At 31.0% G+C, this 16972-nt stretch overlaps 2 protein-coding genes across 8 annotated transcripts; one reads left to right on the forward strand and one right to left on the reverse strand.

Moving 5' to 3' along the window:
• Positions 1 to 8064: 8064 nt before the first annotated feature.
• On the forward strand, positions 8065 to 10652 carry LOC110616254 (amino acid transporter AVT1I). Its single transcript, XM_021758615.2, has 3 exons — positions 8065 to 8250; positions 8586 to 9193; positions 10140 to 10652. The coding sequence occupies exons 1-3, from the start codon at positions 8112 to 8114 to the stop codon at positions 10650 to 10652; spliced, it is 1260 nt and encodes a 419-aa protein (XP_021614307.2). The 5' UTR covers positions 8065 to 8111.
• Positions 10653 to 10736: 84 nt separating this feature from the next.
• On the reverse strand, positions 10737 to 15008 carry LOC110616255. Of its 7 annotated transcripts, XM_043957016.1 has the most exons (8): positions 14829 to 15000; positions 14264 to 14720; positions 13612 to 14068; positions 13048 to 13434; positions 12739 to 12798; positions 12346 to 12429; positions 12117 to 12221; positions 10737 to 11051 (listed from the first exon to the last, which is right to left on the reverse strand). In XM_043957016.1, exons 3-8 carry the CDS (start codon positions 14012 to 14014, stop codon positions 11011 to 11013), a joined length of 1080 nt encoding a protein of 359 aa, XP_043812951.1. In that variant the 5' UTR covers positions 14015 to 14068; positions 14264 to 14720; positions 14829 to 15000; the 3' UTR covers positions 10737 to 11010. The 7 variants fall into 7 exon arrangements, with proteins under 7 accessions (XP_043812951.1, XP_021614312.1, XP_043812952.1 ...); XM_021758620.2 differs by lacking the exon at positions 14264 to 14720 and having other exon boundaries at positions 13048 to 13350; positions 14829 to 15008; XM_043957017.1 differs by lacking the exon at positions 14264 to 14720 and having other exon boundaries at positions 13612 to 14055; positions 14829 to 15001.
• Between the last annotated feature and the right edge of the window lie 1964 nt (positions 15009 to 16972).

The raw sequence follows: 16972 nt of genomic DNA on the forward strand, positions 1-16972 counted from the left end.
TTGATAAGTTCTTCAAAGTTATGAATGTGGAAGATGATCAAAAGGTTCTTATTATGCCCTATAAATTAAAGGGTGGCACAGCAGCCTGGTGGAATTTGGTTCAAAACGAAAACTCTCGCATGAGGCTGTAACCTATACGAAACTGGTTGCTGATAAAGCAGATGATTGAGCAGCGATTCTTGCCTAGTGATCACACTCAGATTTTGTATAACCGGTATCATGACTGTATTCAAGAGAGTCAAAGGGTGGATGAATATACCAAGGAGTTTTTGAGGTTGCAGGCGAGGTGTGAAAACTATGAGAACGAAGCCCAACAAGTTGCTCATAATCAGAGGGGCCTGAATCACAAAATTCGCTACATAATTGGAGTAGCTGCGATTTTCACTTTGGCAGATGCCATTGAGATGGTAAAAAGGGCAAAAGTACGTGTTGATTGCCAACCTCGACATTAGTATGACCAAAATTTTAATTGTAAAAATTCTGATTCGACAGGAACTCAGCAGTATAGAGGCAATTATAGCGGGCAACCTTCTAAGGTTATAAATTTTGGCAATCCTCATAATATTATGAAAGAAAGGAGAGACAGTAAGAGAAAAGTAGCCGCCACTATAGTAGACAAAGGAGGCAAAACCAATCATTATCAGAAACCAATGGGAGACATATGTTACCGCTGCAAGCAACCTGGTCATCGATCGAATAATTGTCCAAAACGCAAAGGAGTTAATAATGATCGCCGATAGGTTAATGTGGTTGAACAGGTGGCTGAATTTGAGGAGGAAGTGGATGACGATGATGAATCTATTGTTGGTTTTGAAGATGGAGAGGTCACCTATGTGGTGAAGAAAATCTTATGCTCGACGAAACAAGAGGATGCAATGCAAAGGAGGAAGATTTTTCAGGCAAAGTGTTGAGTGTGAGAAGTGATTTGCAGGCTAATTATAGATAACTGCAGTTGTGAGAACTTGATAGCTAAGAAATTGGTGGAGAAATTGCAGTTGCCTACACAATCTCACCCTTCGTCATACAAAGTCGGATGGATTAAGGAAGGTCTGACAATTGAAGTCAACAGAATCTGCAGCGTGCCTATCTCAATCAGTAAATCCTACACTAAACCTGTTAATTGTGATGTTGTGGATATGAATTGCTATGAAATTTTGTCAAGTCGTCCTTGGTAGTTTAATGTTGATGCTTTGCATAAAGGTAAGGAGAATCCATACATGTTCACATAGAATCGAAAGAAGATTACTATTTTGTCTTCTACACACACACTCACCAAAAACCTCAACTCAACCCTATCATGCATACTACCCATTAAACTTCCATAAAACCTTCACAACTCATTAAAGGAGGTTCTGGATCTGTACTTACCTCTTCTAAACAAGAGATTACACGATCCCAACGTGGAGATATGGAGAAATCCTCTCTCAAACTCTCCAAGCGTCAAACGTAGTTCTTTTTGCTTAAAACATTCAAAAATTATCAAAACTCTTCAAACTTTGAAAGATTTGAAGAAGATCATGAAAGTCAACTTGGGAAGGGTTTGGACTCACCTCTGACTGAAGATGGAAGCAAAATATCCTCCTTCCACCGACTTGGCGCCCTTAAATAGGTGGCTGGCTAGACCACCTTCGGCGGCCAAATGTGAATCCGAAACCATACAAGGTTCGGCGGTCGAAAGTGACCTTCGGCGGCCGAACTTGTCATTTCCTTCCTTTGTGTTTCCCATGCAAAAACTCATTTTCCGTTACAACTCTTCAAAAACATATAAAAACATAACCCTTACCCCTCTAGAGCCTTCCGACACCCAGAAGTCCACCGGACGGTAGAAATTCCGATGTCGGCCTCTAGCCGGGTATTACATTTTGGTTCTGCAAAACATTCTAAAGTGGAAGGGAAGAATGCTGATGCTATTCCCATAGAAGTGCAAAGGCTATCAGGTGCAATTGAGAAATCTGGAGGCACATTGGCTTTATTGGTGAGAGCAATAGGTGCAACGGAGGATGCACCATATTTACCACCACCCGTCAAAGAATTGTTGGAGGAGTTTCCTAGGATAGTGAAGGAATCCTCCAAGCTTCCACCTTTATGGGATATTCAACATCAGATTGATCTTATTCGCCGATCAAAATTATCAAATCTACCTCATTACAAGATGAGTCTAAAGGAGAGTGAAATCCTCCAAGAACAGGTTGAAGAGTTATTAAAGAAGGGGCATATTCGGGAGAGCATTAGCTCCTGCGGAGTCCCTGCCTTATTAGTTCCAAAGAAAGATAGAACTTAGAGAATGTGCGTGGATAGCAGAGCCATCAACAAAATTACAGTTCAGTATCGATTTTCTATTCCGCGGCTGGATGACATGTTGGATCAGCTATTAGGGTCTAAAGTCTTCTCTAAGATCTACCTTAAAAGTGGCTATCACCAAGTTCGGATTAAGGAGGGAGATGAATGGAAGACAGCCTTCAAGGCTAAGGAAGGCTTATACGAGTGGTTGGTTATGCCATTTGATTTGATGAATGCACCTAGCACGTTCATGCGACTTATGAACCAGGTTTTGCATCATTTCTTATTCAAATTTGTGATTGTTTATTTTGATAATATATTGATTTTTACTCGCAGTGAAGAAGAATATTTACAGCACTTCCGTCAAGTCATGACAGCCTTGCAAGAAAGTGAGCTAGTTATTCATTTAAAAAAATGCATCTATATGATGGAGCGCGTTTTGTTTTTTGGATTTGTTGTTAGTGCAGAAGAGATACATGTTGATGAGAAGAAGGTAGAAGCAATACGGAACTAGCCTATCTCCAAAACTATTTCAGATGTTCGCAACTTCCATGAACTTGCTACTTTCTATCGGCAGTTTATCAAAAATTTCAGCAGCATTGTTATCCCTAACACAGATTGTTTGAAGAAAGAGAGAGTGCAAAAATTTGCTTGGACTGACACTACTAACAAGAGCTTTGAAGATATTAAAAATAAGCTTACTTCTGCCCCTATTCCTGCTCTACCCAATTTTGATAAATTGTTTGAGGTTGAATGTGATATTTGTGGAGTTGGGATTGGTGGAGTGTTGTCACAGTCTAATAGGCCTATTACCTTCTTTAGTGAGAAATTGAATGAAACTAGGAGGAAATGATCTACTTATGAGCATGAGTTATATGCAATATTCCGGGCCTTTAAAACTTGGGGACAGTATTTGATTAGGTGAGAGTTTATTATTCACACAGACCATCAATCTTTAATTCACTTTAAAACTGAAAAACATGTGAATAAGATGCATGCTCGATGGGCAGCTTATTTTGGAGCCTTTCATTATGTCATAAAATATAAGACTGACCATAGTAATAAGGTTGCAGAAACTTTGAGTAAGAGGGCTGCCCTATTGATTACAGTTAATCAGGAGGTTGTGGATTTTGAATTTCTGAAGGATTTGTATGCTACAGATGATGATTTTGCTGATATATGAGCTAAAGTCCAGGCTCACTAGTCTACTGATGGTTTTTTGATACATGATGGCTTTCTTTTTAAGGAGAATAGGTTATGCATTCCTCGATCTTCTCTGCCGGGAAAAACTAATTCGAAAGGTCTATGGAGTAGGTTTGAGTGGTCATTTGGGGCGTGATAAGACTATTGCTGGTTTGGAGGAGTGTTTTTACTAGCCACAATTGAAAAATGATACAGGTCGGATGGTCCAGAAGGGTTCAATTTGTCAAACTCAGAAGGGTCATTCGCAGAATACAGGCTTATACACTCTATTGCCTATTTCAGAATATCCTTGGGAGGACTTGTTTATAGATTTTGTTCTTGGTCTTCCACGTACTCAATGTGGATCTGATTCTATTTTTGTTCTTGTTTACAGGTTCTCCAAAATGGCGTATTTCATTCCTTGCAAGAAAACTAATGATGTTTCTTATGTTGCAAAACTGTTTTTTCAGGAGGTTGTTCGCGTACATCACATTCCTAAGACTATTACTTCTGACAGAGATGTGAAATTTCTAACTCACTTTTGGGTGATTTTATGGAAATATTTTGGAACTGAACTTTGATATAGCAGTGCTACCCATTCCCAAATTGATGGTCAAAATAAAGTCGTGAACCGCACTCTTGACAATCTTCTGCGCTGCATCTGCAGTGATAAGAAAATCGCTTGGGATCTTGCTCTTGCCTAAGAATTTACTTACAACAGTTCTGTCTACAACTCTATAAAGATGTTGCCCTATGCAGTTGTGTGCAGAAAAATTCCAGCATAGACAGTTGATCTTATTGCCCTTCCTGCAGGTTCTCCCAATAGTATTGCAGCAAACAACTTGACAAAGCAGCATGTAGACGTTTTCAAATAGGTACAACAATACCTTACAAAAGCCAATGACAAGTATAAAGCTATAGTCGATAAACATAAGCGTTTCAAGTCCTTCAATGTCAGTAACTAAGTTATGGTGTATTTATACAAGGAACGTGATAGAGAATAGAAAAAGTTAAACCCAAAGAAGATTGGTCAATTCTCGAATCATTCAGAAGATTGGTCAATTCTCGAATCATTCAGAAGATTAATGACAATGTTTATGTTCTTGATCTCCCAAATGAGATGAAAATTTCTAAGACGTTTAACGTGGCGGATCTATTTCAGTACTACCCTACTGATGACAACTCGAGGTCGAGTTCTTTACGAGTGGAAGAGAATGATACGGAGCAATTAGTTTTGGATTTTACGACAGACTTGGATCAGCCCTAATTTTTATTGTTCACGTTCGATGGAGACCCACGATAGCTTTTCGGAAAGAAAATTTCGAGACGCACGACTTTCAAAAGTATGACGAGGACCGTAGATCTGTCACAAAATTTGAGACGAAAATTTCACTGTTTAGAAGGTCAATTTTGTATTTTGATTATTTTTTTATAATTTTTCATATTAGAGTTTTCTATTATAAATAGTTTTTTTGTTGACTGTTTTGGAAAAACTTTTTCAATCTTTCAAAAATTTTAATAAGAGATTTCGATTTTTAACTTCTCGTTTTTATTGTTTCATATTAGTCAAACGTTATTGATTGAAACTTCTAACGAAATCTAATTAATCTTATATTAAAATGTCAATAACACAAATACATTTCCAAGTAAAAAAGCAACAATATTAAGGAAACAATCGACGTAAATCTCGATATAAGCCCAAAATCTAGAATCCACATCTTGACTAGAAGAAAATTTAAAATCAAATTGCATGCCTATGAATTCAAAAGAAGAAACAATTTGTGAGACATAAAAAAGTGATTTGAGTGTCCAAGAATTCAGATCAAATAGTAAATAAAAAGGAGCCACCATTACAAAATACCATTGTTAAAAGAAGAAGAAATTAATGGCGCAACCGGCTTTAGAGGTACAATAAGATAAGAGTTTAGATGGAAAGAATATTATTTTAGACTAGACACTAAGAGAATGACAGAAAGAAATTAATTTTAATATTTTTCCTTTAATTATTTTTAAATTATTAATTTAACAAAATTATTGTATAGAATAATCTGTAATTTTAACATGATTAAAATTTATGAATTAAAGCGATGAATTTTAAAAATAAAAAAATAAATTCATTAATTATAATGTATATTAAGACAAATATTTTTTTTTCTAATAAATATTTAAAACTTGCGGTTTGAAACCCCTTTTATACAGTTATTGAAATTAATAATTACAATTGTAACTTTCGGCTTTTTTTATTTTCGATTTCTTTCATGCTATACTTTCAGAAGCATTAATTAACATTCAAATGAAGAAATTAATGTTTATTTTTAATAATAATTATTTAAAAATTGGCTTTTTATTATTATAATAGATATTTGATGATTCTCCTTATTCCTACATTTTTTTAAACTTTTTTTCTTAATTATTTTAATTTTATATAATAATTAATTTTCATTTGAATTTTCTTAATTATTTATTTAATTATATAAAATACCTATTCATATTTTATAATTTATAATATAATAATTATTCGAAATGTCTCATAATTTTATGTTTTTTTATTTTTAGCTATTTTAAAATATTATTATTTATTATTATAATTAATATATAAATAGACTATTATGACTCTATTTTCATTATATATAGAAATAAACTCATGAATAATTTTATAAAAAATTATTTAAATTCTTTTTTTATAAAATTATTTATGTTAAATGAAGATTAATGTTTTTAATCAAGAAAAATAACTTTTAATTTGATGAAATCAAATTAATTTAATAATTTCTCCGAATTTTAATTTAATTAATTTTTTAATATAAAAATTTAATAAAAATATGTAAATTTATATAAAAATTTATTTAATTTTTTTGTACAAAATAAATTTCATAGACGAACCTCATTCATACTAGTATTGAGAATTAATTTAATCAATCATGGAAATTAAGCTTAATGTTATTATTTAATTTGAAAGGTTTTGTTATGACTTATCCATGAAAGATCATGTAACGTATAAATAAAAAAATAAAAAAATTTAAAAATTACTTAAATTAATTTAAATTGAACTGGTACAGATATTTTAGGTACATGTAGCTATGTGTTATCAATGCACATAGAACGTTATTATTTAGGTAGAAAAATGAAAATAATCATTTTAGTTAAACATCATTCAATTTCTAAATTGTTCTTCTTTCATATATATATATATATATATATATATATAATTTTTATTTAATAAAAAATATGAATTTGATATGTTGTGTAAGGGCTGATTTATGATTTTTCGTGATGACCGGCAGGGTAAATGAGACTCGAATTGCAATCGAGTTTTTATGGAGAGTTAAGCTTAAAATTAGGGCCGTAATCGAATCAAATTGATTCAAGTTTTGATAAATTCAGATTCAATTGAAAAATAAATTTAAAAGTTTGAGTTCGAAATCGAACTCGACTCGAACTTTATTTATAAACTCAAACTTGATTTATAAAATAAATATTAAATTCGAGTTCAGTTCGAACTCGATTCGTAATAAGTTCGTTTAGCACATTAAATAGCCAATTCAAACTCTACTAAAAAAACTTGAATTTGAACTCATTTAAACTCAAATTTGAATTCGATTATATTATAAACAAACTCAATATAATTTAAATTAATTTAAATTATAAATAAATTTAAATTAAAAAAAAAATTTAAATTATAAAGTCATTAAAAAATTCCTTCAAAAAAAAGTTATTAAGAGACTTTTAAATTAAATTTTTTTTATTTTATTGAAATCTCTCAAATCTAAAACTAATAAAAAAAAATATAAAAGGCAGACGTACAACTCTATCTAAGAAAAATGACACTATAGTAGGGTGGCGGTTACGCGTTATTAGAGGATAAAGGAAAAAAGAATAAAAAAGGAAAGCGTGAATTATTCAAGTTAAGCTTAGCTACTCATATTAAAACCTACTCTTTCTGAATCTCAGATCATTATCCGGTATTTGAAAAGATTATTCCTTCGCAAGATTCACCAAGGCATCACCACATAGCAACTGATTCATGCTTGAAAATTCTAATATGGAAATATGCATAAAGTGATATTATTCACATATAAGTTAACTCTATAAATATTTATAATCATGTTAAATGAAAATAATGAAATTAAGGAAATCATGTTCTCATATGAGAATTCGCTACTTCCATTTCAAAAAAAAAAAAAAAACTATTGATTACTTATAAAAATAGTTCCAAAATTTTCCATTGCAGGAATACATGCTATTTAAATGAAAGTCAGAAATAAATTTAGACAAAAAATAAAATTTGGTATTTTTGTTGCTTTCAATTTTTTTTTTTTAGCCTCAAAATATTAAATTTTGAGCTGGAGCTAATTATTGGAAGAATCCTGAATCAGAAGGCAGCAGGAACTGTAGTTGAACAAAAGAGTGGTGGTGACATGTGAGCGGATACCCTTTTTGAGAGGTGGATAGGAACTGTGACAAAGTATTGGGATGCCAACCTATTGAAATGGCCATCTACTCATCCTCACTATCTTCCATTTTACACCAACTGAAAAATTTTACTTCTGATGTATAAAAGAGAGCGAAAAAAAAAAAAAAAACTATCTTTTGACCCACAAGGCAAAATCATTACTCCCTCACTTCTATATATACCAACATCTTAAGATATGGGCAACCAAAATTTAGACAACCTAGCCACAGGCAGAGGAAATATGGAGACACAAAACCAGCTTCCACAATCACAGGAACCTGGCAAAGGCACCACCTTCCTTAGGACTTGCTTTAATGGAATTAATACTTTAGCTGGTCTCTTCTCTCTCTCTCTCTCTCTCTTTATGTGTGTGTGTGTGTCACAAGTTTACTTTAGCATTTTTCTATGATGTATATCCGTCTAATCATAAGAAACAATCAGTTTCCAATTTTCCATTGTCACTTAGTTTAGTTCAGTGTCCTCATTTTTCCTGTAATGACTCCATTCTAGGCAATACAATTTGTTTTCCATTAGCTTTATCAGGATTCTGACTTAAACCCATCATCGTGTTTGAAAGTGCAACAACATTTGTAACCAATTCCATATATTTATTAACTAAGAACAGCTTTAGTATCTGAACTCCTGCTAAAAGCATCGTCTGTTCTTGCAGGTGTTGGGATCCTATCAACTCCATATGCACTTTCTCAAGGAGGCTGGCTGAGCTTAATACTTCTGTTTCTGATAGCAACTCTGTGCTGGTACACAGGCTTACTTCTGCGACGTTGTATGGATGAAGATCCAGCCATCAAAACTTATCCAGATATAGGAGGGAGAGCTTTCGGTTACAAAGGAAGAGCTCTAGTATCCATATTCATGTGTCTTGAGCTATATTTGATTGCAGTAGAGTTTCTGATACTAGAAGGTGACAATTTAAACAAGCTGTTTCCAAACATGAGTTTCAGAGTTGGTGGAATGAAAATTGGAGGCAAACAAGGGTTTGTTCTGCTCACTGCCCTTGTAATCTTACCGACAACATGGTTAAGGAGTTTAGGAATGTTGGCTTATGTTTCTGCTGGTGGGGTTTTGGCTTCTGTTGTGTTGCTTGGTTGTGTTTTATGGGCTGGTGCGGTTGATGGTGTTGGGTTCCATGAAGGAGATTTGCTCTGGAACTGGGGAGGTTTGCCTACTGCTATAAGTTTGTTTACCATTTGTTATTGTGGTCATGCAGTTTTCCCGATTATGTGCAATTCCATGAAAGATAGAAGCCAATTTTCTAAGGTAAGATTGATCACAGAATCCTCAAAGTAGTATCTCTTTTTACTAATTAATTTTTAATTATTTTGTCTCTCAAATTTTAAAAAATTATTAACTAATATTTTTATTAGTTTTAGAATATTTTATTATTTAATCTCTATAATTTAAAATTTTTTAATTTTGTAAGAAGTATATAAATATTTTAATTTTTTTATAATATTTAACTGTTAAAATTAATAAAATTAAAATCTCACAATTAATGAGTTTCTATATAATATAAAAATTAAATAAATTAAATAGTAATTTTTTTTAATATTTTTTGCATGCACGTGTTGATTAATTTTAATAATAAATCATCATAGCATTTGTGATGTTGTACAAGAAATTAATATTCAAACTGTAATATATTGGATATCTCTAATATTTTATTATGATGATAATCACGCGGGTCCTCTACTTTCTCTTATTCTTCTTCTCGACTAATTGAGCCCCATCAACATTATCGATGCATGCTGCAGATTCACTGTTGCTGCATGCTGCAAATTCGATGCAAAGTCCTCAGTTTTCAATATTTGCTTCATACTGTGCATCAAATTTGTAAAATATAATTTATTGATACAGATTTATAAAAATATAATTATTTACATATAGATTTATTTAGTTTAATCTTTTAATTTTGTAGTGTGTTGACGATTTTGATTAATTAAATTTTTAGTTTTGATCTCTAATCTTTTGGATTTGGTAGTGGAATTTCAAATAGAATTTGGGGATTTTTGTTGCTGGGCATGGTGTCTCAAAAAGTTAGAGGGATAATTTGGTATTTTTCATGATTTTTTAACAGTATAACTAAATAAAATTGAATGAAATGACTTAATTATTGATGGAAATAAAAAAAATAAAGATATTTTAATATATTTAAAAAAATAATTTCGGAAAATCTCATCAACTCTCTTTCGCGCTCTTATTGCAGGTCTTACTCGTCTGCTTCATTACGAGCACAGTCATCTATGGATCAATGGCAGTTCTTGGGTACCTTATATATGGAGAAAATTTAAACTCTCAGGTGACATTAAACCTTCCTATCAGAAAAATCAGTGCAAAAATAGCAATATACACAGCACTAGTAAATCCCCTGACCAAGTATGCAGTCATCATCACACCAATTGCCAAAGCTATTGAGGACACACTTCGTTTGGGCAACAACAGATCACTCAGCATCCTCGTCAGAACCCTAATCATGATCAGCACGCTAATCGTGGCACTAACCATTCCATTTTTTGGCTATATAATGGCTTTTATTGGTTCTTCTTTTAGTGTGGCCGTCTCTGTGTTGTTCCCCTGCCTTTGCTACCTAAGGATTAATAAAGCTGCTCGACGATTTGGGTTAGAGCTGGTGGTAATTGTGGGGATTCTGACATCTGGGTTTTTTGTTGCCGTTGTAGGCACATACACTTCTCTCAGACAAATAATCAACCATCTCTAAAACAAACGATTGTGCTTATCTCTTGGACTTTCAGATGAGCAACACTAATGTAATTGTTTTGCATGATGAAAAATAGAAAATCAATTGAAATTTGAAAACTTCCTCTATTTTGTTACCTTCATCATATTAGCATGTCTTCCTCTGATATAGTCACCATCACAAATATGAGATACCTGACTATTCATCCTGTCACATTCATGTAATAAAGAAATTCCTACAAACAAGTTGCCATGTCAAAAACTGTATCCTGTTTAGTCTCTCAAAACATACCATTGCAAACCTGAAAGGGCTATATGTACAACTTATGCTTTCTCCTTTCACCTTTTGAGTTTGGGCCGCATTGCAGTGGGTTCAACTTTTAACCTTTATGGGCTGTGTTACAGTTGTGTTCTGTTGAATCTGTTCAGCAGCATCCAAAATTAAATTAGTTTACAGACACGGACCGAACACATGATAGCATGTCCATGTGAAAGTTGAAAATTTCCTTAAACCAATAAATATTATGCACAAAATTCTATGAAGACATACACCCTTTTGGTAATCTTAAAAATGCAAGTGTACATTTGAAGATAGTTTAGGCAAAATAGGTATTAAGATTTGATTTATTTATTTATTTATTTTTTGGGCGGGGTGGGGGAGGGGGAATGATTATGCAATCAAAGTTTAGAGAACCTCTGAAAAAAAAAATCAAAATTGAAAAATGCATTAGCAGAAATAGAATGTAATTAAACAAAGAATCATGACAATGACATACAAGTTGTAATGTTCCTAAAGCACATATCCCGAGGGATCAAAGATTCATCTTGTACCCCCAAACTAAAATTACAGTCATCAGTTTGTTCCAACTACAGCAAAACCATTACAAGCAACCAACTCTGATCACATTGTATTCAATAGATACATTAAATAAACTCTCTTGCAGCCATGGTATAACAGATACTTGAGAGTTTTTTAGTTCTGTTTATTCAGTTTTGCAGATTCTATTAGTTCAAAGATTTAAGAATATTAATACTAAAAGGAACAATAATGAAAACGTAAAATCCTAACAAGATGCAGTAACTAGTGGAAGGATGAGACAGCTCACAACTCCCCTTAAGTATCATTTCACTTCAAATTAAAGATTTCTAATGTGATCACTGTTCCTGTTTGCCTGCCTTTGAATCAGTCACACATAAGGATGCAGTTCCAAGGTCATGGAATCTTAGAACTAGCGTTTGAAACATTTTCCTTTCCCAATACTAGAAACTCCAAATTTTATTCCTGATTCATGTATGGCGCCCCCTTAGACTGACTTTTAACAAGGCCACTTATTGTTCTTTCCAAGATATTTTCCAAATTACCAAATAATGAAAGGGGTATGACAGGGTTTACAAAAAAAAAATCCTTTGTTTTATATGTCCAGGTAATAAACAATTAATTCATTACAGAGAAGAAAAAAAGCATAATCACCTCAAGCATAATCACCTCTATCCAATGTGCTAGCATTTCCTAGACGAGCTTTGCATTTTAAATGACTCAATCGTATTCTCCCTCTTACTGAGACTATCTTGTCCAGAACTTCATTGTTCGCTATGGTAACATCAATATTTTTAGTCCAGATATGAGTCAAACACCCAATATTCCGATTCACAGTAACACTAACTAAGGATTATATTACACAAAAGACAAATCAATCAAATTAATTAATGCATACCAGGTAGTGATAGATCACCTCCTCCACTTGCAATATATTCATGCACGGTATCAACCTTTGATGGATGAAATCCAAATCCAGAAGCTGCAGTATAAGAATATTGGGAGTTCGCTCAATCAAAGAGTGTGACACAAAATCAAAACAAAGTGAGTAAATGAAATATTGCAGCCTTTTAGCAGGTTTGAACTTTCACCAGAGATTGTTAAGGCTACATGCAAAACATCCATGAACCACCCAACACTAAGATTTGTCAGATTTACAGTTCTATTAATAATGAATGCTTCAACAATGAAAACAAGAAATGAAAAGCAAAATCTACAACAACTTAAAAAAATCTTACTTGCAAATTTTTTTGAAAGATATTTATGCTATAATGAGAAAAACAAGACTAACCTGCTTTGGAGCCATCTTCTTCCCCAAATATATCTTCAATGACCCTTTTTCTCTGATTATCTGGCACCATGCAGCAGATTGACACGATATAAATAAGCATGAACAAATTAGTAAGCATTATGATAGACCCAAGATGTTAAACTAAGATTGTATGATAGACATAGACAGGACAAGTAAAAGGTGAATATCTCAGTTTTTTCAAGTGTCCATCCAAATACTGGACTACGTCCAGATAGCAGCACATGCTCAAAAGAGAAAAATACTAAATGTAAGCTTGTAATTCCATCAATCACTCCCAATAAACTTCACCTTTATAGGTTTGGCAATCCAAATGCCCAGGCACATGATCTTCAATTGCCTCTTGCATGGAAGAGTTATACTTGGATCGAGCCTGACGTCGCAATTCACTCAAACGCATTATTCCTCCTTGCACAGCCCCACAGGAATATCTTTGTGAATGACTTTTTGACCGAGCTTGGTGTCGAATTTGAGTCAATCGGATTCTCCCACCTTGCAAATGCCCAACTGTTGGCTCCCCAAGCGTCTGTTTCAGCAATAAATTACTTTTTAACCGAGCTTGACATCGAATTTGACTCAAGCGTGGAGTTCTTCCTGTGCAGTTGAATCCATCCCCATCATTTCTTAAATGATCAATTACAAGTGTTCCTTCAAATTGTTTTCCAGGAGATTTATGATCTGGAAAGGGTTGTAGAAAAGCAAAACTAAAGGCTGAAAATGTGGAAATTTCAACAGAAGCAAAACTGACAAGTAGCCATTGTAGTAATTTGAAACCCTGATTATATAACTAATGACATAACATCAGTGAAATACCTAACAAATTAGAACCGACTTCACAAACTCTGAAGCACTAACCTTCATGGTTTTGTTCATTTTCAAGAGTGCCATCTAAGCTATCTGATTCCAACATGAGCTCAGCAGAATTAGCAAGAATCAACAGATGATCATTGCGTCCACCAGGGTTGCTTTCCTCATTCACAGGCCCTTTAGTTGACTGCCTTTCTTCACTTGGATAGTTTCCTTTCCCTTCCAATTTTCTATCCTGAGTAGATTGTTCAACATATTGGCTGTGCTTACCAACTTGCTCTTGATATGAAGCAGCTTCCCGCAATGTCTTCCACAACTTCTGCTGCAAATTGGACACTTGAAGCGACTCTGCCTCTGCCGTCTCACTCAATTTTCCATTTTTCTCATTGAAAACAGTAACTTTCTTCTGTCCTGAAAAGATGATAACGTTTTCTCTCTGCTTGATGGTCATCTCAACAGTTCAGGCGTCCAAAGAAAATGAAATCTCTCCAACTGCCACTGCCATCTACTTTCAGCACAACGAAAAATAGGGAAAACAAAAGAAATAAATATATATATATATCATATGCACAGAAATCTACCATGTCATTGCTCAATTTTGCCAAGAATCCATGCCCCCAGTTAAATTAAGGGGAAAAAAGGTATGGTGAGAGCATAGAGATTATAAACCCAAACAATAACGAAAATATATATTTCATACCTGAAGAATAATAGCACTGCCAAGTAAGCTAAACTTAAACCCTTCGTTTGGCATCAAGAATTTTGTAATAATTCAATTCAAATGATTCCTTGAAAGAATTCAATTTGTTTTAATTGAAATATTATATGATTTTGCAAGAATTGAATTCTTTTCTTGCAAAATGAATCTTGCCAAAGGGAAATTGTTGTGTGGAGAACTAAGAAACCAAGAAACAATTTAAAGCCGAAAAATACATAAATAAATAAGACCCAAGAAAGAAGAAAAAAAAACTCCAATAGAACTCCCACAACGTAATGGCATCAGAGTTGATATTAGATTTAGAGGCATCTATACATGGAACCCAGTTTAAAAGGTTAAACAATATGCATAGTGATAAGGTTTCCGCTCGACATTCATATATTAAAAACCAAATGATCATTCCATATGTGAAGAATTAAACAATGGCCATGTCCAATAACTGCAGCAAAATGTAAATTAAATGAAAACAGGAAAAAAAGAAGAAGAAGGTTGCCATTGAATGGAAGAAGAGGACACAGAACACAATGGAAGTAGATTGTGGGCTTACCGGAAAGTACAAATAGTGGTATTTAAAAGGCATCAACAGCAGAATGAAGAGACAAGAAGATGACGAAAAATAATTTCTGAAAAACCCTAACTCCGACTTCGAGGAATCTAAAAATCTAAGTGGAGCATCACTTCACTGACCTTTTCAATTTCAAAATCAAAAACTATATTACTTTATTTTTCTTAATTATCAGCGCGTTACGATATTTCATGTCAATAATGAAAACGTAGTAGCATAGCAAATGTACTAATTTCAAATTTCCTATTCGATATATTTAATTAGGACTAAAGTTATTTATATTATTTATATAATTTTTCTTTAAATTTTAAATAAGTGAAAGAATAATTAATATAAATATTTAAAATTTTTAAAAATTTAATAATTTATCTCTATTTTAAAACTAATCAATTATAAACACATTTGTATTTTATAAATTCATATTTATTCTTTCTATTAAAAAATAGATTAATATATCTTAAACATTTATACAATTTAGTTATTATAATTTTAATTATATGTATTATTTAATTTTTATAAATTTAAAATTTATACTATTTAATATATTTAATCAAAATTATACTCATAAAAGTGATTTTAATATAAAAATAAATTATTAAATTTTAAAAATCTAAAAGAATCTCCCATAAATAAATCTCCTCCCAAATACTATTATTACAACAATTATACTTACTCATAGGTTTTTTTTTTATTTTTTTAATCTATAAAATTAAAAGATTTATTTATAATTTTCAGAATTTTAACTTTTAAGTTTCTTTTTTCTTTTCAAAATATTTATAAGAAAATTTATTTATTCATTATTTATTTATTTCCAATGCACTATTTTTTATTATTAAAAAATTATTATTTTTATTTATATGACTGAAATTATATGTTAAACTATTCAAATTTAAAAAAATAAATATTAAATTTTTAGAAAGTTTTATGATTATTTAATAGTTAAATTATTTCTCTCTCACTTGGCATGAATGATTTTATAAAAGAAAAATTAAATAAATTATTACAAAATTATTTATCATTCATATATGATGAAAATTTTTTAAATTAAAAATATTTAAATATTTTTATTTCAAATAAAAATTTTAAAAAAAATTTAATCAATTTAAATTTTTATAAAGTTTTTGAATTCAAACGGAGGTTAATGAATTTTATAAACTATTTAAATTTAAGAATATAAATGGTAAATAATTTAATAGATAATGAGGTAAATTATTTAAATTTAAAATATTTAAAATATAAATAAAAATTAATATTTCTATGGATTATAAATTATATTATTAAAATTATAAAATAAAAAAATTTAAAAACTCCATATTTGACTTTTTAATGTAGATAAAATGATTCAATTTGTAAAATTTTGTTTGTAAATATTTCTTTCAATTGCTCAACTTGAATTTGATTTTTTAATTTAAAAATTTTATTTTTATATATGTGTATATAAATTTTAAAAAAAATGAATAAAATCCCATTTCAAAAAAAAATGAATAAAATTAAAAATTTGACAAAATAAAATTAGATCTCTGATTAAGATTTCTGCTGATCTATAATATATATAAATGTGTGAAGAGTAAAGGAACACTCAAATTTACTTAAATATTTTTAAATTTTTATTGATAAAATTATTTTAATTTTATTAATAAGTATAAAATAATATCCAAAAAATATTGTTTAAATTTTAAAAATTATCCTAATTTTAAATTTAATATTATTTAAATATTTATAAATAAAATAAAATAATTAACATAATTATAATATCATATTACTTAAATATCTTATAATTTTATTGGTGAGATTGTTTTAATAAATAATTTTAATTACTATATAGGGATTATATTTAATAAAAATAATAATTTTATTAAATAAATAATTCAGAATTTTTTAAAAATTCAAACTAATTTAATTTAAATTTTATTAATTAAATTAATTGTAGATTTTATATAAAAGATATTATTTTAATTTTAAAAACTATTCAATTTTAAATTACTTTAAATATTATCTACATATTTAAGATAATAAAATAAAATATTAACATAATTATTATATCATGTTATTTAAATATAATACAGTTTTACTGATAAAAATATTTTAATAAATAATTTTAGTTATTCGATGTGGATTAAATTTAA

The sequence above is a fragment of the Manihot esculenta genome, chromosome 5 (assembly GCF_001659605.2).
Source record: "Manihot esculenta cultivar AM560-2 chromosome 5, M.esculenta_v8, whole genome shotgun sequence".
Lineage (NCBI taxonomy): Eukaryota > Viridiplantae > Streptophyta > Magnoliopsida > Malpighiales > Euphorbiaceae > Manihot > Manihot esculenta.

Coding starts and splice junctions, on each gene's coding strand:
- LOC110616255 (XM_043957017.1), bottom strand. CDS start 14,014: ATGACCATCAAGCAGAGAGAAAACGTTATCATCTTTTCAGGACAGAAG. Junction 13,435..13,611: donor AAATGAACAAAACCATGAAG/GTTAGTGCTTCA, acceptor AACCCTTTCCAG/ATCATAAATCTCCTGGAAAA. Junction 12,430..12,738: donor AGAAGATGGCTCCAAAGCAG/GTTAGTCTTGTT, acceptor CTTATACTGCAG/CTTCTGGATTTGGATTTCAT.
- LOC110616254 (XM_021758615.2), top strand. CDS start 8,112: ATGGGCAACCAAAATTTAGACAACCTAGCCACAGGCAGAGGAAATATG. Junction 8,251..8,585: donor TGGAATTAATACTTTAGCTG/GTCTCTTCTCTC, acceptor CTGTTCTTGCAG/GTGTTGGGATCCTATCAACT. Junction 9,194..10,139: donor ATAGAAGCCAATTTTCTAAG/GTAAGATTGATC, acceptor CTCTTATTGCAG/GTCTTACTCGTCTGCTTCAT.